Source organism: Lepus europaeus, chromosome 9 (genome assembly GCF_033115175.1).
Source record: "Lepus europaeus isolate LE1 chromosome 9, mLepTim1.pri, whole genome shotgun sequence".
NCBI lineage: Eukaryota > Metazoa > Chordata > Mammalia > Lagomorpha > Leporidae > Lepus > Lepus europaeus.
The window spans coordinates 21,312,593-21,337,945 of NC_084835.1; the positions used below are offsets into that span (position 1 = coordinate 21,312,593).

Here is a 25,353-nt window from a genome sequence, read left to right on the forward strand (position 1 = left end):
AGGTGCTGCCCACAAACTCACAGTGCAGTGGGGAGGCAGGCCCAGGAGCAGCCGCAAAGCAGAGTGAGAGCCACTGTTGGGATGTGCAGCCCTGGAGCGGCCCTGGGCAGCGGTGGTGAGGTGAGGGGCGTGGCTAAGGTCCCCTGAGTGATGTTCAGCAGGTGGATTGGATGACAGCCCAGACAGGGGGTGAAAGGACACCGCGGAGGGCCTGGTGTTCTCAGGGCCCTTTGCAGGGCTGGGGAGGGGGGCAGCGCAGGGACCATGGGTCAAAGGCAAGGCTCCCGCCAGGTTGCTTCTGCACGTTAGCCTGAGTGTCATCCATGGGAGGCAGGGACAGAGAGTGATCTGCTTTCCAGAAAATGTGGAAAAGCAAATGACAAGGACCCAGTGACTACAGCTCTGGAAGGCGCAGCGCTGGCCTGGCACTCACACAAACAGGCTCAGCAAGGAGGTTGTGTTCCTGTTCTTTTTCAGGAAGTTTTCTAGATCATGACCAGCACATCACTGCTACATGAAAATGTGGTTACCGAGAAACGGGAACAAGCTTAGGGCCCCCAGCGTCACATTTTCCTGGCTGGAAAGAAGTCACAAGAAAACAATGGGGCCAGTCGCACCGTTTGTGCTCAGGGGACTTCCTGACACGGAGAGCTGCATGTGCCAGGGAGGACAAGGGGACCACACAGGCCAACAGACTCTCCGGGAAGCAGCAGGTGCGGCCACAGCCACACCCAGGCCTGCCTGAGAGAGGGCCAGAGACTCAGGGAGGCTGAAGGCTGGTGAGGACAGGACCCAAGGAAAAGCTCAGTTTGGGTCTGGGTAATGAGATGACAGGGAAACACGTGAATGCGTACAGACTTTGGCTGGAACATTGGAGCACTGACGTTTGTTGTATTCCTGGTTTTGATCACTGATCCACTGTCCTTGTTCTTAGAAAATACACACAGTGGCAGGTGGCAAGGTGTTAAGGGTTGGCATCTGCAACTTTTAAATGCTTCAGGAGAACAGTAATATGCACATCTAAATTTTTGCTTGTTTACATTATTTGAGACACCCATGGGTGGGAGTACCCAATCACTTTAGCCATCACCTGACGCCCCCCAGGGTCTACAATAGCAGGAAGCAAGAATTGGGGGCAGAGTCAGGATGTGAACCCAAGGACTCTGATATGAGATGTGTCTTAGCCAACAGATCAAACTCCAGCACCACCTGCAGCAGAACCACCACTGGGTCCATCCAGAGTCGTCAGTTAGAACATTTTTGGGCTATTTGAAGCCTTTAAGTTTTAGGGAGATTTCTAAAAAGCAGTGTTTCAATTGATAATCAAAACATACCCTAAACTGATCAGGATAAAGAAGCCTAATTAACCAGGCCCTGTAGCAGCTATTTAATGTTTGGCTTTTATTCCCCCCACCAAGAGTCAGGATGCCTCTGATCACTGTTCCCTTGTCTACAGCTTCCTTGCTGGGGGCCCAGGACCCCAGGGAGACCCCTTAGCCCCATGGCTTCATATCCCAAATGGAGGAACTGAGGCTCAAAGAAGGAAAATTACCTGCCCAGGTCGCAAAGCTTGAGCTAGAGCTGGAGGAGTTCCACCCTTCTGAAATCAGTCTTTCCCCTTTGCACTGTTCTGGTTAGAAATCTCAGCCTTTGCGGGTGGCTTCCTGTGTACAGGGCTTGCCCTGTGCATTCCTTCTTTGAAAGCAGCCTCTCTTGGTCAGGCCCATAGTCAAGGTCTCCCTTCCAAGTGCTGGGGGAGGGGAAGCCGGGCTGTGAGAAGGTGACGTGGGGGCCTAAGGCCATACAGCAAAGTGGAGCTGGCACTGGAGTTTAAGGCCAAACAAGAGGAACCTGGTGTTAACGATGCCCTCCCCTGCCTTGCTCTACGTTACAGGATTGGCCTCAGAATTCCAGATTGCGTTTTACCCTCATGGTACGCCTGTGGATAAGTGAGTCTACTGTTTTGAGATCAAACAGGAAAACAGACTCATTACCGATTGTCAGCACATACAAGCACACTGGTTAGAAAGATGAGGTACAGTGTAGAAGTTTAACTGATGACTCAAGTTTAATATCATTCGCTCCCAAGTGAGAGCCTAAGAAAAGGATTCTTCCTACTTGTGAGTTGGACACAGAGCACATTTCAAAGAGAGAGAGCGAATCTCTCCCACTCTGCTGGAGGTATTGAAACAGGCCAAAGGGCAGATCTAGCGAATAGATTGGAGTCCCACCCTTGGCCAAGAGTGGATACACACTCAGAGTGGCCAGTCTGCTTCTACAGAAAAGCCAGAAATTTGGATTTAAAAACAACATTTATCTTAAAAGCAGAGAGAGAGAGAGAGAGAGAGAGAGAGAGAGAGAGAGATCTTCCATCCCTGGTTCACTACCCAAATGCTTGCAATGACTAGGGCTGGGCCAGGCTGACACCAGGACCGAGGAACTTGATCAGGGTCCCCCATGTGCATGGCAGGACCCACCTACTTGAGCCATCATTTGTTGCCTTCCAGGATGTACATGAGTAAGAGGCTGGAATCGAGGGCAGAGCTGGGACTTGAACCCAGGCCCCCCTATATGGGGTGCGAGCATCCCAAGCAGCCTCGTAGCTGCTGGGCCAGACACCCAGGGAGTCTGGTTTTGTTTGAAACCTCTTGGTTACTACACGCTCACACTTAAGAGAATCTTCAAGGAGCCCTGAGCTGCTCTCAGACACCAGAAACACTGTATATCCAGAGCCCAACTGACTGCTACACCCCTACACCCAAGTTGGGCTCACAGTCTCAGCAGATGACAATGACCTCATCTAAACTGTCAGCATCAGGCACCCGGGAGTGATTGCTCACACCCATCTAATGGCACAGTCTTGCTAACTCTCCCTCCTGGGTACTGTCCCCCTGACTTTGTCTTCAATGCCACTTCTCTGAGTGGGTCACTATCATGCAGGACCACAACCCCCTCCTAACATAAACAGCCCCCCCCATCTTTTATCTAAACCTCTCCTAATCTTTTCTTCTTCCAGAATGATCTCTCCAGAATTCCAAACTAGGGGCAATCATTTAGCCTACAGCTGCGATGCCCCCATCCCGCACTGGGGGGCTTGGGTTGGAGTCCTGGCTCTGGCTCCCTCTTCCAGCCTCCTGTTCATGCAGATCCTGGGAGGCAGTCGTGATGGCTGCAGTAACTGAGCTCTTGTCACCCACGTCAGGGACCTGGATTGAGCTCCTAGCTCTGGGCTCCGGCCCTGGCTATTGTGGGCATTCGAGGAGTGAACCAATGGACGGCAGTGTTCTCTCTTTCTCTGCCTCTCAGGTAAATACAAAATAACAGTGGATTAAATTCAAAGACGATCGTGCTGTCCTCCGGTTTGACTTGTTTGCTGGTTGAGTTGGGGCCAAGTGCTCAGTGTGGTTTGAAAGCTTCCAGAGGTCTGGTGCCTGCTGATGGCTCCGGTCTCCTCCAGCTCCCTGCTCGGCACCCACCCTGTGCCGTGCCCCCATCTCTGTGGGCTCCTCTCAGTTCCTGAAACCAGCCAAGTGCTCTCTCACTTCCAGCTCTGTGCATCTTCTCCTCCTTCTGCCTGACATGCCCTCCCCCCGCCCCATTCACTGCCCCCTCTCTCTGTGCCTCGTGGTAGAGTTCACCTGTCTAAGAGGCCTTCACCAGGGTCCCCAACACCTGCCAGCCAGTGTCTCATCCCTTTTGAAAGAAAAGACAACAGCCACATTGATACATAATTCCAATATCATGTCATTCCCCCACCTAGAATGCAAAATGCAAAGGTTGCTAGTGTATTGAGTTGTGTCATCATGACCATAATTTTAGAACATTCTCATCACCCCAGAAACGAGCCCCTTGCACGTTTACAGTCACTCCCCATTTTCCAGCAGTCGCCCTCCACTGTGACCCCGGCACTGGGCAGCCCCTGATTCCCTTTCTGGCCCTTTAGCTTGGCTTATTCTGGACGTGAACACGGATGGCATCGTGAAATGTGTGGTCCTCACGACTGGCTTCTTTCACTTAGTATTTCCGAGGTTCCTCCACGTTGTGGCACATCTCAGGACTTCATTCATTTTTTTAGCTGCCGAATAATATTCTATCCGATAGCAACACCACATTGTGTCTATTCATTCATCAGTTGATGGGTATTTGGTTACTTCCATTTTTTTGGTTATTGTGAATGATGCGGGTATGAATTCTTATGACAATATTTTTGTGAGGACATGCATTTTCGCTTCTCTTGGGCATATATGCAGAAATAAAATTGCTAAGTCATACGTTAACTCCCTGCTCAAGCTTTTGAGGAACTGCCGGATTGGTTTCCAAAGTGGCTGCACCATTTCACATTCTTAAAAGCAGTAGAGGAGGGCGCCAATGTCTTCCTATTCTTTCCAAAACTTGTGATGGTCATTTAAAAACTTTAAGATTTATTTTTTTTTAAGTCAGATGGAGAGGGAGAGGGAGAGGGAGAGGGAGAGAGGGAGAGAGGGAGAGAGAGAATATCTTCCATCCACTGGTTCATTCACCAGATGGTTGCAAGGGCTAGTGCTGGGCCAGGCCAAAGCCAGGAGCCAGGAGCTTCTTCTGTGTCTCCCAAGTGGGTGCAGGGGCCCAAGTACCTGAGCCACCTTCTGCTGATTTTCCCAGGTGCATTAGTAGAGAGCTGGGTCAGAAGTGGAGCAGCTGGCACACAAACCGATGCCCACATGGGATGCTGGTGGCGCAGACAGCAGTTTTACCCACTACACCACAAAGTCAGCCCCTGTGACGGCCTCTTTAAAAGTATCTTTTTATTTGAGAGGCAGAGAGACACAGGGAGAGAGAGTCAGACAGATTAAGAGACAGAGCTCCCATCTACTGGTTCATCCCCCCAAACACTTGAAATGGCTGCGGCTGGGTCAGTTTGAAGCTAGGAGCCAGGTCTCCCACAGAGATGGTAGGGATCCAGTCACTTGAGCATCAGCTGCTGCCTCTTGGGGTGGACATTAGTAATAAGTTGGAATCAGGAGCCATCAGGGCTGGAACCCAGGTATTCTTACATGAGACGTCGGCATCCCAAGTGGCATCTTAACTCTAGGCTTTCTAGCTCTGATTATAGCCATCCTAGGGGTGTGAGGTTGTGCCTTGTTGTGGTTTTGATTTGTATTTCCTTGCTGGCTAAGCATCTTTTCATCTATATATGTTCTTTAGAAAAATATTTAGTCAGACCATTTATTTATTTTCAAATTGGGAAGATCATCTTTCAAAAAAATTTTTAAAAACACTTTATTTATGGAAGAGAGAGAAAGAGAGCAAGCGAGCGAGCGAGCGAGCTTTTTGCTGGCTCCACTTGCCAAAAGTACACAATGTCTTGGGCTGCGATGGGTGGCAGGAACCCAAGTACTGGGGCCATCGCCGCTGCCTCCCAGGGTCTGCGTTAGCAGGAAGCTGGAGTCAGGAGCCGGAGCTCCGCATGAAATTCAGGTGCTCTGATACGGGATGCAGACGTCTCACTCTGTGTCCTGGCTGCTAGGCTAAGTGCCTGCCTCAGTTTATCTTTTCCTTCTGACTTGTAACAGTTCTTCATACAGTCTAGCTAGGAGTCTTCTATCAGACATGCTATGTGATTGTCTTGTCGGTTGTACCATGGGATCCTTTGATGCCTAAATGTTTTTAATATGGAAAAAAATTCAATTTTTCTACTCTATTCTTTTATGGGGCAGCATTTTTTAAAGATTTTTTTAATTTATTTGATAGGTAGAGTTATGGACAGTGAGAGAGAGACAGAGAGAAAGGTCTTCCATCCATTGGTTCACCCCCCCAAATGGCTGCATCGGCCAGCGCTGTGCCGATGCAAAGCCTGGAGCCAGGTGCCTCTTCCTGGTCTCCCATGTGGACACAGGGGCCCAAGAACCTGGGCCATCCTCCACTGCTTTCCCGGGCCACAGCAGAGAGCTGGACTGGAAGAGGAGCAACCAGGACCAGAACCAGTGCCCATATGGGATGCTGGCGTCGCAGGTGGAGGATCAACCTAGTGAGTCAAGGCGCCGGCCCCTATGGCTTGCATTTTTTATGTCACATATTAGAAGCTTAGGCAAGCCAAGCCTTTTGGGGCTGTAATTTCATTTACTTCTTAAAAACAAAGATGGCCAGCACATCAGGTCGGTATAGGTTACTGTAAGGGTCAAATGGGGCTGTGGCTTTCAGCGTTGTCTTCCACTTACTGAGCACGCTGCATGGTGGGTCCCTGGGAAGGGAGAGCAGCTGGTGTGCAGAGCACGACCACCTGTGTTTCCCCAGGTCACCCCCTCCCTTGCTGCTGCACAGGGGCATCTGCAGACCCTTCCCCGGAGCTGGTCCCAGCACTAATACCTGCTGGGCTGTTTCTCTGCTGAATGGTGGAGGGGCACCAGGGCCTCCTGGGGAGTGGCTGCTGACCCTCCCCCTTGTCATGAACCACAGACTCAGCACACACCAGCCCCCAAGAACTCGGCCAGATACCTTGAAGGACAAAGGCAGCAAGAAACTGCGGTTCCTGCAAGCACTGGGCTTCGAGGAGGAGACAAAGTGTGTATACAAGCACATAAACTCACATATATCCTTTTGATGTGTGCTAACGCATCAGCATACACGCCACAGAATCATACACATGGGAGCTGGTTACATGGGGTTAAGCTGTCTGTTGTGACGCCAGCATCCCATATCAAGTGCCAGTTCAAGTCCTGACTGCTCCGCTTCTGATCCAGCTTCCTGTTAATGTGCCTGGGAAGGCAGCAGATGATGGTGCAAGTTCTTGGCCCTGCCACCTATGTTGGAGACCTGGAGAGAGTTGCAGACTTCTGGCTTCACCCTGGCCCAGCCCCAGCCCCAGCTGTTGCAGCCATTTGGGGAGTGAACAAGTGAATGGAAGGTCTCTCTTTTTCTCTCTCTCTCTCTTCCTTTCTCCCCTAGTCTCTCGCCTTTCAAATAAATATATAAATCTTTTAAAAACCATGCACAAATATACATCATATATGCACAGATAGTGATACAAAAGCGCACTCACACACTTTCACACGTGCATTGACACTCACATACAAGTACATACTTAGAAACACTCATCACACAACTATGCAGACACACATTCACACCACACACTCACTCACACAAAAATACACACTCATCTGTATACTCACTCACACAAAATGCTACACAACCATACAAGAACTTCCACTCATTCACTCACATGAACACCTACTCACACAAAACATACACCTGTACACACCTCCATGTACTCTCATACACACATACTAGGCGATATGTGTTAATGGGTACAAATATCTGAGGAAGATAAAAATATTTGGTGATTCTTCAGTCCAGAAAATCGATGTTAATGTTTTAATTATATTTTTAAAGATTTATTTATTTATTTTTTGAGAGGTAGAGTCACAGCACAGGGAGAGGGAGAGACAAAGAGGAAGGTCTTCCATCCCTTGGTTCACTCCCCAAATGGCCATAATGGCCAGAGTTGGGCTAATCCGAAGCCAGGAGCTTCTTCCAGGTCTCCCATGAGGGTGCAGGGCCTCAAGGACTTGGGCCATCCTCCACTGCTTTCCCAGGTCATGGAAGATAGCTGGATCAGAAGTGGAGCAGCCAGGACATGAACCTCTGCCCATATGGGAGGCCAGCACAGCAGGCAGAGGCTTAGCCTACTAGCCCACAGTGCAGGCCCCTGTTTTAATTCTTAAAACAATCTTACTGATGCTACTGTGGGACAAAGGGCAGCCGCCTTTATAATGGGGAAACCTGAGACTGAGAGTGGCTAACTCACTGTGAGGGTGTGAACCAGCCTGCCTGGCTGTGCCTTCCGTGTCTGCCAGGTCTGGGGCAGGCGCCCATAAGGGCTTGGGGAGAATACAAGCTGTTGCACTGGGGAATGGGGAAGAAAATAACGCTTCTACTCATATTTATTTAATAGAATACTTTTATCTTCATTTTGCTATCTTATCCTACCCATCAGGGCCTTACACAGAACGGATGTGCAACAATGAACAAATCGTCCTGTACAGGAGGCGCCCACTGAGAACTGCTGCTGACAGCGGCATGCAAGCCAGAGCACGGGGGACCTGTACCCTCTGCTGGGGGCGTGGCCTCTGCCCTCTCCACTGCTTTGGATTTTGCCCACACGAGCTTTTACTGCCTCGACTTCCTCTTTATGGAGGCCCTTCAGGATCTGAGAATGCAAACCCTCTTCCAAGGAAGAGCACACTTGGAAACACAGGGGAACAGAGAGCAGACAACAAAAGTAGGTGTTAGGAAGTCGTTCCAGATACCGCAGAGCATGCTGGGCTTGCTCTGAATGCCGATAGTGCCCTGGCTGCCCAGGAGAGCGCCTGCTTTCTATCTTTCTGAACAAGCCCTCCGCTGTTCCCTCTCTTGCACACCTGAGCACATGTATGAGGAGAATTCCAAAGCTTCATGGAAAATGGAAGGAAGAGAGAAGTCTATATTCAAGTCAAAAATTGAAGTCCATGCAGATGAGGGATCTTCAACAAGTTCATATAAATGTTTATGATGAAAAATCTACACTTGGATTTCAAGAAACTTACCATTTAATTCCATTTTCCATAAATGTTCTGAAGCCCCCTCATGTGGGAGCACACCCCGGGTTGCATGACCCACAATGCACCTCTGTGCCTACCACTTCTAAGCAGTGGTGCCTTGTGAACTTCGTGCTACTCTGACCTCTACAGCATTGATCATTGGCTTCCTCATGGAAGAGGAAATAGAGTTCATTTGCAACATATTTTCTAGCAAGTGTCACAGAATTGGTTCTTATTGACCTAGCTGTAAAATAGGTCATCTCCACTTATGAGCAGGTCACAGACCAGTGGTTTCCCCTGAGCTGCTACACAGCACAGCTTTTGCCAGCTGGCTCTCGAGACCGACTCCTGTTTTTTAGTATCAGTGTGTGAATTTACCTCGTTTCTTCTTAAATTTCTACTTGTTCATTCTTGTTCATTGACCCTGTCTGCTGTGACGCGTTTGTGCCTTCTCTTTTCTCGTTTACCTTGGCATTAGCACACCTAACCTATGTTTTCTTCCTCAAACTTGGCCGGCAGGCAATGCTACGTGGGGCATTATTTTGTCAACTATTATAGCTTAACTGCTTTAAGAGAACTGAAAATTAGACAGGCATTGTCTGGGCTTAGCAAACAAATGAACTCTACTTCCTTACCCTCTACCCCAAGCTTTGGAAGAATCAAAGTGATATTATGAATGAATTACCTCTGGATTAAGTTAACAGCCAGTTTTGGCATCTATACGATGATTAGCACACGGTGACTCCTGTAGCCCCTTGGCACACAGTAGCTGTTCAACTCTTTTAGATGCTAGGGGTTAGAAATAAAGGCTTGGCTTTGACCCTGGTCTTTTCCCAGATGCCCTTCTGTCTGTGGTATCTGTTGTCCAGTTAAGTCAGAGGTGGGATGCGCCAGAATGAAGGGTACATTGTCCTTCTGAATTCACGGAAAAAAGCAAGTTCTCAGTTGCTAGAGGAACCCAAAAAGGGCTGGATGCATTTTTTTGTTGGCCTGATTCAGAGGGAGTTCCTGCCCTGGGAATGACCTTCCACCAAATCTTTCAGCTTCCAAAGAGATCAAATGTGGAACTGAAAAATGATACGCAACCTGTTCTTGCAACATCTGTCTCAAGAGTTGTCAAGAAATTCTTGAAATAAATTTTAAAATATTAAAAATATTGCATATCATGGGGATGCCTTGGGTTCAAGTACCCAGGGAGAAAAGGGAGAAGTAGCAGCTTCTAACTTATGGATGACCAGCTGAGGACAGAAAGGTGACCACGCTGCGCATGTTAGTTCCCTGTGACTGTTCTAACAAATCAACCCCAGCCCAGTGGTTTACAACAACACACATTTATTCTCTTGTAGTTATGGAAGACGAAAGTCAAAAGAAACCTGAGGCAGCTAAAACAGAGGTGCTGGAGATCTGGCTCCTTCTGGAGATCCCAGTGGCAAAGCTGTTCTTGTTTTTTTCAATTGCTCTTGGTTGCCAGCAGTCCTTGGATTGTGGCTGTGTCCCTGTAATGTCTGCTTTTCTTGTCCCATCGCCTTTTCCTTTTCGGTGGCCACATCTCCCTCTCCCTTCCCCTAGATCCTTGTGATTGCATTTAAGGCCCCAGGATAACATCTCCTTCTCAGGGTTCTTGATTTCATCATACCTGAACACTCTCTCAGGCTATGTGAGCTAACAGGTTCCAGTGACAAGCACCTGGGTATTTGGGGGGAAACCATGACTCAGCCTACCACAAGGCCTTCACTTGGGCAGAAAACGAGTTCTTGTGGTTGCCTGTCTTCAGGCAGAGGGCAAGACCAGTTAGCACAGCAGTTGTGCCCTCAAGAGTCTACCACAGGGGCCAGGCGGGTCATACACATGGTTACAGACAACAGAGAGAGATGGGCCTCTGGCAATGCAGGGAGCGCAGCCTGCCCAAGTATAATGGTATTAACATTAAAACAACTCACAGCACCACTGGCCATCGACACATCAGCACACCAGCATCTCACGCTGCTTACTTCACACTTATTTGCTTTGTAGTTTTTACTGTTTTCACAGCTAGTCTACTGAATCACCCCAAAGGATCCAGGAGAGGAACTCCTCCAGAACCATCAGGCTGTGTTCCTTTTCATCGGGCGAGGACAGGGCTCCAAACAACACACAACTGTATACCCAGATGAAAGTAGAACTCTAATTCTAAATACAGCAAACAAGGTTTTCCTCTGAAAATACCTTAAATAATCATCCCTTCACTTGGTCACCCCAGTGAGTTCGTTATTTATCAGCCATAAATAACTCGAGTCTTGTTTGGCCAAGGTCGTATCAGACCATCTGCGAGGGAGTTCACCTGTCACAAAGCAAGTTCTGTGATGAGGTCCACAGGAAGAGGGAGCCGTGCCCTCATCTAAGACATGCACTAGTCCAAGAAGATATGCTGTTAAACACGAATACGTGTACATGCAACCCTGGCGTTTCAGTCCCTACCACCTGGCGGGAACAAATGTGCCCTGTGGACGTTCGAGTCCTCCGTGGGGCGACTCTGAGCCCCCGCCTGCTTCACAAAGAAGAACTAAGTCTTTTTCCAAGACTCATTTCCCGGGAGTTCTGGGACTTCCCAAGGAGGCTCCAAGCATCCCTCCCTCAGGGCCAGCTTTATGACATGTGCTCTCCCCGGAGCCCGGCGATGGTGGAAATTTGCAGGCCCCAGCGGTGTAAAAAGAACCCTGGTTTCTCAAGTGGAGCAGGTGGGGAGCTGGGGGTTGGGCATGAAAGTCGGCTTACTCATTCAACCGCTACTAGGTGGTATCCTTGACCCTTTCTGGGGTCACGGTTAAAAAAGAAAGCCAATGAACCCAAACTGCTCATTATAATTTGAATAAATTCTACAGACCTAAAGTACAATGCGGTGTTGATTGTTAATAATAACTGTGTGTTGTATTCTTGAAATTTCTAAGAGAGCAAATCTGCAGTATTCATCCTGGATACAGAAAACAAACCCGAGAAAAAGCAAAGAAATCTGAAGGAAATGTGGCTCTAGTTAATAATCACGTAGTTAATACTGCCTTATTAATTGTGACAAATGTACAGCGTTACTATTAGGTATGGGACCTCTTAGCACTAGCTTTGCAAGTTTTCTGTAAATCTGAAACTATTCTAGAAATCATTTAGAAAATTAAAGAAAGTCAGATCCCAGCGCGGGAGTGGTGTGTGTGCACTTTCCCAGGGGTATTTTCAGATGCAAGATCAACTGAATGATCCGTTTAGGTCACTGAGGCTGCTGTGCGGGTGGCACTTGGGTGGTTGCTTTGTCTGGCCACCAGCTGTGTAGGAGCCTGGAGGCAGGGGCGGTGCTCAGAAAGGCCAGGGCCATAGATCCTGGAAAAGAGGAAACCGAGAACTGAGCACCGGTGGCCAGCCCCAGTGGGGGACCAAGAGTCTGCAGCTTGATTCCTCGGGTCCTGCAGCCCGGCCTTTCTCCTGAAACACTTGCTCCACTCCCGGTATCCTTCAGAGCTCAACTTACAGGGCGCTTCCTCCAGGAAGCCCCCATCCCTTTCCTATCACAGCACTTAGCCCCTCACACTCTAATGGGCTGTTTGTCTGCTGCCCAGCTACCTCATGGAGGGCTACGCCTGGCTCACGGCTGTGTTCTCCAGTGTTAGTGCTTGGCACACTGCTATGTCCTCCATAGACAGACCCTCTTGGTTATGCTGCAATGATTCAACTTCTAGGAGGGGACCTCAAAAACAAAGTGCATGGGAAAATGGAATTGCAACATGCTTATTTTGGTGCGGATTTTGATATCTATGCACAATTTTTTCATCTTAGCAGGCTTTCATAAGGATATTTCTTGCCCACACTGTCTCACCAAGTTTCCTGGTGCCCTTTTAATCATTTAAAAAATTCATATGAGAGGCAGAGAGACAGACAGACCAAAGTTCCATTTGCTGGTTCACTCCCTATATGTTGTGGAGGCCAGGAACTTGATCCAGGTCTCCCACGTGGGTGACAGTGACCCAGTCACTTGAGCCATCGCTGCAGCCTCCCAAGGGCTGTCTCACCAGAGGCTGGAGTCAGGAGCCAGAGTGACACTGAATGGTGGGAGTTACTGTTTTGAGTCTTATTTATGATAGCCATTCTAGTAGATGGGAAATGGCATCTTATTGCACTTTTAATTTATAATTCCATCTCCCTAATGAGTAATGACATTGAGCATATTTTCCTACTTTGCTAGTCATTAATCTGTCTTCTTTGGTGAAACGTTTGTGTGCTTTTTGCCTATTTTGATTGAGTTGTTTTAATACTACTGAATTGTATGAATTCTGTAAATTCTCAATCCAAGTCTTTTATGACATTATGTGTTTTACAAATATTTTCTTCCATTCTATTTCTTGTCATTTCATTTTTTAATTGTGGCTTTTTTCCCAAAGATTTGAAAGGTAGAGTTACAGGGGGTAGGTTAGAGAGAGAGAAAGAGGGAGGAGGGGAGGGAGGGAGGGAGGGAGGGAGGGAGAGAGGGAGAGAGGGAGAGAGGGAGAGGGAGAGAGAGAGAGAGAGAGAGAGAGAGAGGGAGAGGGAGATAGAGATCTTTTATTTGCTGGTTCACTCCCCAAATGGCTGCAATAGCCAGGGCTGGGCTGAGCCAAAGCAGGGAGCCCAGAACTCCATCAAGGTCTCCCACATGGGTGCTGGGCCCATACAGGTGGCCATCCTCTGCTGCTTTCCCAGGCGCATTAGTGAGGAGCTGGATTGGAAAATGGAGCAGCCGGGACACAAGCTGCCACCCATGTGGGGTGCCAGCATCCTGGGCACTTAACCTGCTATACCACAACGCCCGCCCTAATGGTGCTTTCTGAAGGGTAAAGTTTTGAGTTTTGATGAGGTGCATTTTATCAATTTCTTAAATTTATGAACGATGCTTTTGGTGTTGTATAGAAGAAATCTTTGTCTACCTAAGTCCTGAAAGTTTACTAATGTAAAGATTTCTTCTAAAAGTGTGTGTCAGCTCTTGTATGAATCTATGACTCATTCCAAGTTCATTTTTGTGTATGGTGTGAGCGAGGGTCTGGCTGCACCTTTCTGATGTGCACAGATTATGAACTGTTCCTCTGTAATATTAATATTGCACTTATTGAGCATGCCCTGAACAGTAGGTCCTACAGAGTGTTTACCAACCTCTAACATAAGCCCTAATTTGTGGGGTCCCCCCCAACTTTCCTGTTATAAATATGCCAACCAGGTCTAATTTCAAGGAGCCAAGTTAATGCAACTTTTTACTGCGTTAGGAAGAGATCGCACACTCAGTATTTGTGAGAACTGCTACAAGCTGACTCTGGCAATCACTCAATCTCTTTAATCCTTTGGGGATTACTTTATTTTTCTGCTTGTTCCTCTTCTTTGCTCTCAATATACAAAAGATATGCACACACACACACACATAAATACAGGAACAGACCGTCTATTTTATTCACTGCCGTCAAAGCCTGCCGGTCCCTGGGGAGTCTCTTGCTCTCCTGGCACACAGCTGCTGGCAACATCCTTGCAGCCCATCACGCTGACTTGTGGGTCACCTCCCCTCCCTGCTTCCTGCTGAGGATGGAGAAAAGCAAATTTTGACAAAGAGGAGAAGTTCAAAGCTGTTTGCACTTCTGCAATTTCGCAAAGACACATATTCAAAAATTACTTCCCCCTCTTTTTTTTTTTTTTCTTCACCCTCTCAGGAATCAAGAACTCCTTCAGTGAATGCTAAGGGGGGGCAAAACCGCCGACTTGTCACGCACCACGGTGATGTCAAGTGTGAAAGGCCACAGCGTGTCTGCTTCCTGAAGGTGCCTTGGGCAGAGGGGTCATGCAAAGAAATAGCTAGAGTATGGCACTGATGCAAATAAAGGCGCCCCATCGTTCTTTTCAGAAAAATTCTGTGATCAAATCAAATCACATTTGGGGATGGCCTTGGAGCAGATGCTTTAAAAGTTTCATTTTATTTGAAAGGGAGAGATAGACAGAGACATAGACGAGATAGACATAAACATGACATAGAGATAGACGTAGTCATAGACATAGTCATAGAGCTAGAGGAAGAGATTCCACTCACTGGTTCACTCCCCTAATGCCCACAAAAGCCAGAGCTAGGACAGGCCAAAGCCAGGAGCCAGGATCTCCATCTGGGCCTCCGAAGTGGATGGCAGGGACCCATCACCACTCTCGCACAGGGTGCACATTGCTGGGAAGCTGGATTGGAAGCAGAGCAGCCAGGGGACCTGAACCAGGCACTCTGATACGGGCGGCAGGTGTTAACCCCCAGATCCAGAGGCTTGCAAGAAGTGTTATTCAGGCCTTGTTGGGAGCCCTGTGGCATCCACACAGCTTTCTCCATACTGCTACAGGTGGGAAGCGGCAGAGGCCTGGGGTTTTTGTGACCACCAGGGCGCTCAGGCGTCCACACATGGGCACCATGTCCATGGCGACAGCTGTCGCTGCTTGACAAGACCTTCAGTCCTGGTCTTCACTGCCCTCCTTATCTGAAGTACCCTATCATAGCAGCAGGAAAAGTGGGGCTTGGAGAGATGCAGAAGCGTTACCATGGCTCCCCGCTCGTAAACACCTCCAACGCCTGTGCTCCATGCCCTTGGGCGTCACCTCCTGAGCAGGAAACCCAAACTCTGCCTCTCTCAGGCCTCCCGCTCCAGCGCCAGGTCCCAGCCCCTGTGCCAGCACTCTGGCTCCCATGCACACTAACTTATATTCTCACCCAAAATGCATGACAGTGGCTTATTGTCACATCCTTAGCCACACTGGCTGTTTCAATGAATAAAATAAAATCTCTTGATCATTTTTAATAGGCAGAAGAAGTATTTTGACATTCCTTTGTTTACTATTATGATGTTTTTATGTTAATGGCTGTTGCATTTATTCTGTGACCTGTTTACATCTTTGTTTATTTTGTAAGATAATTGAGTACAGAGGGGTTTTACTGGTTTTCCCCCGACTTGTAGATTGATTCACATGTTAGGAGAGTTGACCCTTCAGCATCTTTGTCTTCATCTTTATTTTTGGTTGCGTGTTTATTTTTTGGTATGACATCCTTATAGTTCATGATTCCTAATGTGTTAGTATCAAAGCAGGTAGAATTCTCAGCCATTACAGTGTTTTCCGTTTTGGCAATTTGCTTAAAATGTCTCATCTGATTGATCGTCAAATAAATTTGAGATTTCTTCAATTAAGTGCCAAGAAAAAAATGCTTTGGGGATTGAACAAAAGGCATATGGTGATTTTGGGTTGGCCCACACCTCCCCCCCCCCCCCCCCCATTAAAGAGAACCAACCAACAGGACCAGCACTGTGATGTAGTAGTTAAGCCTCTGCCTGCGGCACCCACATTCCATATGGGCACCAGTTTGAGTCCTGGCTGCTCCACTTCTGATCCAGCTCCCTGCTAATGGTCTGGGAAAGCAATGAAAAATGGCCCAAGTGCTTGTGCCCCTGCACCCACGTAGGAGACCTGGATCGGCGCAGCTACGGCTGTTTTGCCACTTGGAGTGTGAATCAGCAGATGAAAACCCTCTCTCTGTCTTGCCTTCTCTGGATCTCTGCATTTCAAATATATAAATAAACCAAAAAAAAAAAAAAAAAGAATAAACTGATGAGTGTGACAGAGACAAAGGGACATCCCAAATAGCTTAACAGGCCTGACTGAATAGCACTAAGGACTTCTTAAAGGACAGTTGTAATCCAGACTAACTACCATGTACCATCCATAACACTTAGCATGCAGTCAAAAATAATTTACATGAAAAACTGGACAGGCCAGCGCCGTGGCTCAACAGGCTAATCCTCTGCCTAGTGGCGCCGGCACACCGGGTTCTAGTCCCGGTCGGGTTGCCGGATTCTATCCCGGTTGCCCCTCTTCCAGGCCAGCTCTCTGCTATGGCCCGGGAGTGCAGTGGAGGATGGCCCCAGTGCTTGGGCCCTGCACCCCATGGGAGACCAGAAAAAGCTCCTGGCTCCTGGCTTCGGATCGGCACAGCTCCAGCTGTCGCAGCCAACTGTAGAGTGAACCAGCGGATGGAAGACCTCTTTGCCTTTCCTTCTCTCTGTGTGAAACTCTGACTTTCAAATAAATAAACAAATCTTTTAAAAAAAATTCAGTAAGTTTCATGAACCTCAGGAATAAACACAAATAAAGGTGAAGGTGCTAAAAATGAAGGATAAAACAATATTGTAGGCAGCCAGAGGGAAAAAGTTACACATCTGGTAGGGAGTAAATGACACAAGTGACTGCTAACCTATCAGAAACAGCGGCACCGAGATGGCAGAATGACATCATGACGGGGGTGAAAGAATGTATGGTCAGCTCAGAATGCTCCGATTTGTTTTTTAAAAAGGTCTTTAAAGATGAGGGCTAAAATAAAGATATCTTCAAATAAATGAAATTGAATACTTTTTTTTGGCAACAGGCTGATATTCAAGATATACTAAAAGAAGCTGTTTGGGCTAAAACAAATTGACACCAGATAAAAGCTTGGGTGAATATCAAAGATGATCTTTTTTGCTTCTCTTAATGTCTTTGTTCAGAATTGTCTATTAAAAACAAAAATAATAACAAGATTGTCTTATGGGAGTTTCTATAATGTAGATAAAAATAGATTAAAAAGCAGTAATATCAGGCCGGCGCCGCGGCTCACTAGGCTAATCCTCCGCCTTGCGGCACCGGCACACAGGGTTCTAGTCCCGGTCGGGGCACCGATCCTGTCCCGGTTGCTCCTCTTCCAGGCCAGCTCTCTGCTGTGGCCAGGGAGTGCAGTGGAGGATGGCCCAAGTGCTTGGGCCCTGCACCCCATGGGGAGACCAGGAGAAGCACCTGGCTCCTGCCATCAGATCAGTGCGGTGCGCCAGCTGCAGCGCGCTACCGTGGCGGCCATTGGAGGGTGAACCAACTGCAAAAAGGAAGACCTTTCTCTCTGTCTCTCTCTCTCACTGTCCACTCTGCCTGTCAAAAATTTAAAAAAATAAAAAAATAAAAAAAGCAGTAATATCAGCATGAGAGGAAGTGCTTACATTTATATGAAATGGTAGGATATCCCTAGAGAAACTATGAAATAATAATAATTTAAAGAGGAAAAGCAAAAAGTCCATATGTGGACTGAAGTGGAATATTAGATATGCTTTGAATAACCAAAAGAAGTCAAGGAAAGAGTCAGAGAAAATAAAATACAAATAAGACAAATAGAAAACAAATTACAAGGCAGTATATAACCATTAACACCAATATTATATCAAATGTTAATGGACTAAATCAATTAATCAAAAGGCTCCAGCCCCCACCCAGGCCCAGGCTCCCGAGACACCGCATACCTCTCTGTCTTACTGAGCTGAGCACTCTACAAGAACATTCCCCATGCATCAGTGTCCCCAGGGCTCAAAGAGCCACTTGGACTGAGCAGATCTTTAGTCACCATGGCTGGGTTGAGCCGTGCAAGCAATGAAGGCGAAGTGGGTAGAGCCTGTGAGGGTGCATCCTGGCCACAGACTTTAGCACAGCCATCAAAATCAATGCTTTTGAATAATTTATTTTTGACTTGGGAAAATGATCAACAACACGCTAATTAAAAACAACACAACTATGAGTACAGTGGAGGTCCATCTTTGTTACAACTATAAATATGCACAGGATTAAAACGGACTCAAAGACGACACGTGCAGTAATGGACGGCGCCTGTAGGTGGAGGGATTATGGACGATGCTGGTCACTGAGGTGTTTTGCTTTGTGCTTTAAAGCTTTGTTAGAAACAATTGTTGTTGTTGGAAAAATTATTTTTAAAGACATACATGTGTGAGGGAAGGAGAAACAAAGATGGGATAAAGAAAGGTCGAGGACCTTGGGGAAAACAGCGACCTGAAAGTAAGGGTCCTCTCCACCTCAACGCCAAGATAGACAGCTCCCCCACTCCTGCAAGGACAGGTGTGTTCCTATAGACGGTCCCCCCACCCCAACCCCAAACACCACCGGCCTATGTAGCAGGCCACAGCTGGCTGACAGGGTCAAGGCAGCAGAGATCTGATCTTCAAAACGACAGGTTCCTCCCCTCCACAGTTATCCCAAGAGGCACAGCGGGTTATTCGGATGGTGTGTATCAGTCCACTACCTACACTGACTTCAGGGGACATAAAAATTCTCCCCTGGTGTTTAGTTCCACCACCAATAGCAGTTCCATGATACTATTTCCCATTCCACGCCAACTTCTTCCACACTGAGCTCTAAGCTCCCAGGGTTCCCAAGAGTCAAACAGTCGGGGTGAAGTGAGGGTGGGAGGAGACAGTTGTGGGCTACTGATCGGCTCCAGGACCCAGAGCGGCGTCAACTGCAGAAATCACTATTTCAAGTTCAAGGGTGGTAGAGGTAGGAGATGGGAATAGGAGCTCCAGTGGCTTGGTTCACAAATGCCAACACTCACCAATCGGAATCCCTGTTTGGGGCCAAGCCCTTTTGTCCCAGTCTCTGTAATGTGCTGCTTTGCTCACTCAAATCCTTGCCACCAGCGAGAAGTTCACAGAAAAGCTGAAGCCCCAAAGGCAATTCCGCTGAGGACACGTTGAAGCCCCTTTGGCTGCAGAGGGCTGCGGTTAGATCCCATGCCAGGCCTCAGGATCTACTGGGAGAACCCTTCTGCCTCCCCTCTCTGCCCATCACAGCGCGCCTGGCAGCTCATGGGTGCTGGGGCCTGGATCTGCCTCCAGGGGTCCGAGTCAGAACCCAGCAGACAGCTCGTGCTCCGCTGTGGAGGGAGATACGGAGCTGGCCCTCTCCAGCCTCTCCGTGGAGAGGAAGGGGAGCCATTTAGCCAGGTACGTGTGGAAGAGCTGGCGCAGGTACTTCTGGAACCTCTCCCCAACAAAGACGTAGATCACGGGGTTGACGCAGCAGTGAGTATAGGCGATCACCTCCGTCACTTGTATGGCCAGGTCCAGCTGCTTGCTCTGCTCACACTGATTGGTGAACAGGGAGTCTTGGAAAGCAGAGACCAACAGCGTCAGGTTATAGGGGGTCCAAAAGAGAAAGAAGATGAGCATGATGACAAAGATCAGCCGCACGGCCCTGGACTTCTTCTCATTCGGCCGTCTGAGCAGGATCCGGATAATTCCCGTGTAGCAGACCACCATGACCAGCAGGGGCAGAAGCAGCCCCAGGATGTTCAGTTTCAGAGCCTGGAACTGCTTCCACTGTCTCAGGCTTTCGTGCGGGAAGTGAAGGCTGCAGGTGTAATGCGTGAACTCCCACTGCGTCTTGGAAAAGCGGAAGCCCGGGATGGCAGCCAGGATGGTGAGGGCCCAGGTGACGATGCTGGTGATGATGCTGAAGCTGACGGTCCGGGCACGCAGGGCGAACACAGCGTGCACGATGGCCAGGTACCTGTCGATCGTGAGCAGGATGATGAAGAAGACCTCACTGTACAAGCCGACGTAATAAAGCCCGGAGAGGAGCTTGCACAGGACATCGCCGAAGACCCAGTCATCCTTTAGCCGGTAGTCGATCCAGAAGGGCAGCGTGAAGAGGAACAGCAGGTCGGAAATGGCCAGGTTGAGGAGGTAGATGCTGGTCATGCTCCGCAGCCTCTTGTATTTCATGAGTACCAAGACCACCAGGACGTTGCCAACCAGGCCAATGACAAACACCAGGGAGTACAAAGGGGGCAAGAGTTGGGCCCCAAAGGCCCTCACAGCCACCTTCTGGCATGGGGTCGTGTCCTCATAGTCATATTCTGTGGTCATATCATAGTCCGTGGTGGTGGCTGGCGTCTGCATCCTGGCCTCTCCTATGAGCAAAGGAAAACAGTGTCTGTGTTTACTTTGCTGGTAAAGGCAGTGGGTTCTTGGGGCTGCCGCCTGCAGTGCCGGCATCCCATATGGGCGCCGGTTTGAGTCCTGACTGCTCCTCTTCTGATCCAGCTCTCTGCTAATGGCATGGAAAGGCAGTAGATGGCCCAACTCCTTGGGTCCCTGCACCAGTGTGGGAGACCCAGAAGAAGCTCCTGGCTTTGGATTAGTCCAGCTCCAGCTTCCGGCTGTTGTGGCCATTTGGGGAGTGAACCAGCAGATGGAAGACTTCTCTCTCTCTCTGCCTCTCTGCCTCTCTGTAACTCTGCCTTTCAAATAAATCAATCTTTTTTTTTTTTTTTTTTTTTTTTTTAAGGCAGTGGGTTCTTGACAACACAGGTTACATCTTGTCAACCCCTTGACAAAGCTGAGTGCCTACTGTGGGCCAGGCCCTGGAGATGGAGTGGTGAGCGAGGGACACCCAGGTCCTCTCAGTCCCCATGGAAGCTACAGCCTAACAGGAGGGCCACGATAAACAACTGAGTGTACACAGCATTCATTCAGTCACTCGGGCACTGGTGTGGTTCAGGGGGTGGGAGAGCCCAGACAGGGTAGACCTTACCCAGCAATTCATAACCAAAGCACCTCCCCACGGCCAGGCCTCTTAGTGCATATGGAGGGTGTATGACTGTTCCCATTTTACAGGTAGTTCCACAGAGGTCTGGAGATGGTAGGAAATGCTCCTGAAGACACACACATGATGAGAGCAAGGGCTGGAGCTCAAACCTAGGTATGCCCAGCCCTGAAGCCACTCTGCTTTCCTGCTCCTAATCACAGAGCCATGGCTTTGCCCTGCGGAGCCCACAGGAGGTCTCCAGGAAGGAAAACAGTCCTGGCTGAGTAAGAACCCCCTACTACAGCCAGACCTCCATAGCTTTTAGGTTGAAAAAGGTCGTAGCCAGGGGAGACCCTGGGAGCACTGGGAAGTATGTGGGCATTTGGGGAGCAGCTGTCACAAGATCTGGGCCAAGGATGTCCCACAATGCAGAAATGAGTCTGTCCCAAGGCCAGTTGGGCCGCCACAGGGAGATCCTCAGAGGCCAACCCCATCGCTTGGTCAATGGGAACCTGGAAGGCACTGGAATGAATGGGCTCAGCCCTGCCCACTCCTCCAGGCACAGATAGGTCTCTGGGCGACTTTGCAGACCTCCCGGGAGAACCCGAAGACTTCAGAGGGCAGTGTGGGCCAGGAGAAGAGCGGTGACTTGGTGAGAAAGAGAAACCTGGAACTCAGGGGAGGGAGGACTCAGAACAGCCCTGCGCAGTGCTGTCTCACGGTCACCAGAGGAAAGCTAGATTTCTCCGAAATAAGCTCTTGGGTATTTTTACCCAGAACTGCCTGGAAACAAAACCAAAACCAAAGAGAACCACTGACACATTGCGATGTAGTGCAGCTTTGGAATCCATTCTAATGGCCTCCTAAGATGCCTCTCCCAAAGCAGGCACGGGCGTTGGTGTAGCCCAGCAGCTGTGTGAGCTCCGACGCTGGGCCTCCATCCCTCCTCTGCTGTGAGGCTCCCTGTGAGAACAGCGCTCCCCCTACCTGCACCCTGGCACTCACTGGGCCCTGAGTGAGTGTTGAGGGGCCTCCTACTCCACAATGGCCTGTCTCTGAGGCCTGGCATCGCCAACGTGTTCTAGACTACAATTCTACCCTAGTGATTGTCCCCATCTACCCCCGCACTGCCCTCGCTAGGTCTCCTTATAGATCATCTAGACCTGGTGGACAGTGACAATCCCTTCCTTGTGAAGGACATTTTGAATGGTTGGTCACAAGTTGACCTCCCGGAAGTAGAGTGTATAGGGGTGGTTAGCAGAGCCTAGGGAGGGTGTAGGGGAAGGGAGGGTGGAGAGAGGCTCTTGGCAGGTGCAGAGGTGCAGCTGGTTAGAATAACTTGCAGTGTCATTTAGCACAGTAGGATCATGATTGACAAGAATTAATGGAATGTATCAAAAACCTAGTAGGGAAGATTTTGAATGCTCCTAACACAAAGTAACAGTTGTTACATGTGAGGTGATGGTAATGCCCATTGCATCGATCTGACCATTACATCTGTATTGGAATGTCACACTGACCTTATAAATATGTAAGTTATTATGTGTCAATTAAAAAGATATTTAAAATAAATAAAAAGATAACTTCAATGAAGTTTTTGGTATGTTGTTACCCATCTGAATTGATTTGACCCAAATACCAATCAGTAAGGGAGGTGGCGCCTGCTTCCTAATTCCTGTCTTGAGCCTGAGTCTCCGCTGCTCTTCCTTCTACTCTTGAACTAACAAATGCTCACAGCTCCCAAAGTTCACATTTCTCCATGTCTTGGAAACTGAGGCCCATGGGAGGGGTTGGGCACCCTGGCTGGGAGGGGAGATGTTCTGGCTGGGTGGGAGGGGGCTCTCACATGTCCACCAACTCCATCCCTGCCGACTCGCTCCTCCATCTCGGGACTGGCCGCAGCCCGATCAGCCTGTGTGCGGAGAAACTCGGGCTGGCAGAAGCTGTGGTGCGAGCGAGGACGGGCTGCTCAGATCAGCGGTCAGCGCTTCTCGGTCAGCGCATAGCGAGGGAAGCACAAAGCACAGCAGGTGCAAAGCCAGAATGATGGCCAAGGCGCATGCGGGTGGAATCTACGTTGCCAGGGGCAACTCCTCTGTAGTGCCTCAGCTCCAGCTCCATCTGCTATTTGCCGAACTTGTCAGGCGCCATGCAATGAATGTCTCCAGGCTAAGTTGCTCCTAAAGGGAGATGCCCTGGTGTGGAGCCTTGGGAGAAAAATCAAGGGGCCATGTTGCCAACTGATCTGCCAGCTCTGCTGTCGTCTCCTGTGGAGGTCTGCCCCAAGGTCACCACACAGTGCTCAGCAGTAGCCCTGGATCCTGGCAGCACTAGTGTCTTCCAGCCAGGGTCTCGGGGCAGCCTGTGATGGCAGAAGACCGTGGCCAGTGGTATGCTGGCTTGCCCCTCTGGTTGGGAAGAGCCAGTTGTGTGCGTTTCTTCCCTGTTGCCCGTTCATCACGTTGCTAGCTTGAAATCAAATGCAGCGGAAGAATCTATACTACGGAAATGGGCCAATGTTGCAAACCAGGCATCTTTTCTCAGGCTAGCCCATTGTCACTCATTTACCAGCATGTCCCTGCCCAGGCCCCACAGCCCGAGTGCCCAGAGCTGTACTGCTACTTGGTATTGAACAAAAGGGTCTATGAATGGCACCTAGCCTGGTGGCAAACTTCTACAGGGTTTCCAGTTCTTCTTCAAACACCTGGACCCTCTGACACTCCCAGAGGAGGAGCTGCTGTAGGAAATATCTACAAGCGGCTGCCATGCCCACGCGGCCCCTCCCCACCTTCATAACCCAAGTCTGCCCTACGTCTTTGTTTTCGGGGAGTAGAACAGGTGCACTGGCTCGCTGCCTGGGACACCCACCTCCTCTAAAGACCACAGGAAGTTCTGATTACGAGGATCCCTGATTCTAATCTCCTTCACTGGTTCAGTATCAAATCATCCCGGCATCTGCCATGCCCTTTCTTATCACCGGTTCTGTCTTGACACAATTATTTCGTATGCCACACTTGGTCATTTGCCAAATAATTTCCACTTAACTAACTTGCACCAAAAGTGCCTCTCGTCTCTTCATATTGATTCTCATAATCAGTCAACAACAATCATTCAAGAGAATGTCCTGTTTAGCAAAAAACCACTTTACATCTGAGCCCCAGCCTTCCAAAGGTACCCATTCTCCATATTGCTAGACAATCAAATGGCCTTGCAGGTGCATCAGTGGGCTCCTTAGACATTTGCCTGATCCCCAAAGAATTTTCTCTCCCCTTTTAGGACCTCCCAACTGATTGCACGTCTTTAAACCAGATGGCCCTCAACAGTAAACGACAAGACAGAAAAGACAAGTGTCACTTACTCTAGTTCCAAAGGATTTTGTCCACAAAGTCTTTGTTTCTGGGGCTTTTTAGAGTCTTTAGGCATTCAGAGTTCAAGGTCCTGACCCAGTAGGAAATATTCAGCTTCCTGTTTGATAGTGGAGATTGACTCCGACTTTATAGTCTTTCAGAAAGACAAGAAGAGACGAAGTTCTTCTTTTTGTAGGGTTGGGTGCCCATGAATGGCCACAACGCCCACCAGTGGCCAGTTCCTGGAGGGCAAGTTCACGGCAAGGTTTTCTCTGCTTACTCTGCTTCGAGAACTTCGAGTGTTCTCCCTAGGGGCTCTGCCTTAAGGGAATCGGGGAGGGTGGGGCTGGGTGGAGTTGAGTGGGGTGAGGTGAGTGATGATGAGTGTTCCCAGCACTTGTGGAGCAATTCAAGGCCAGCCTGTGTCTGTGTGGGGTGGAGGCAGGGCATTTCTTGTGGTCAGTGAGTAGCTTTTTTTTTTTTTTTTAAGATTGCAGATGAAGCAATCTAAAGCAGAACGCTGAGTTTTGTTCCTCAAAACTGTGGGGCTGATCGTGGCCTGAGCAAGGCGGTAGCTTCACGTTGCTGTCCTCTACCTCCGCCAGCTCCAGCTGTTCACTGCTCTTGCCTCTGCTCCCCAGCCCCCTACAGGATGGTTTCCCCTCCAGGAACCACCAGCACGAATGGAACACGGGACTATGCGGTGGGTTTTGGCCCTTCTGTCTCATCCCCTGCTCCTATTTTATGCAATGGCCAAACATGAGCCAAGTTCCCATCTCAGATCTCCACTATGGCATAGGCGGATCATCCCACCCCACTGAGTCTTAGTTCCCACGCTGTCAAAGGAGAACACTGAGCCTTGGGCATCAGAGCGGGAGTATGAAGCCAACTTGTGAAAAAGCTCGGGTGCCTGGCACAAGGAAAGTTGCCCAATAAGTGATGCTGACCATGACTCTCCCCACCTACTCTGCCCCGGAACTGTGTCCTCTGTCAGCTGGGGACACTCCTGACCTCCCTCACAGGGTCACAGAACGCACAATGGAAATAGG

The 25,353-nt window shown here is 49.1% G+C and overlaps 1 protein-coding gene across 1 annotated transcript; it reads right to left on the bottom strand.

Annotated features, from left to right (window-relative positions):
• Positions 1-19,206: 19,206 nt before the first annotated feature.
• LOC133766466 (C-C chemokine receptor type 1) lies at positions 19,207-24,374 on the bottom strand. The gene is made up of 2 exons (XM_062200140.1): positions 24,316-24,374; positions 19,207-20,340 (listed from the first exon to the last, which is right to left on the bottom strand). Exon 2 carries the CDS (start codon positions 20,327-20,329, stop codon positions 19,274-19,276), a length of 1,056 nt encoding a protein of 351 aa, XP_062056124.1. The 5' UTR covers positions 20,330-20,340; positions 24,316-24,374; the 3' UTR covers positions 19,207-19,273.
• Positions 24,375-25,353: the final 979 nt, after the last annotated feature.

What these genes read in the sequence shown, in the direction of transcription:
- LOC133766466 (XM_062200140.1), bottom strand. Translation starts at nt 20,329, where the DNA reads ATGCAGACGCCAGCCACCACCACGGACTATGATATGACCACAGAATAT.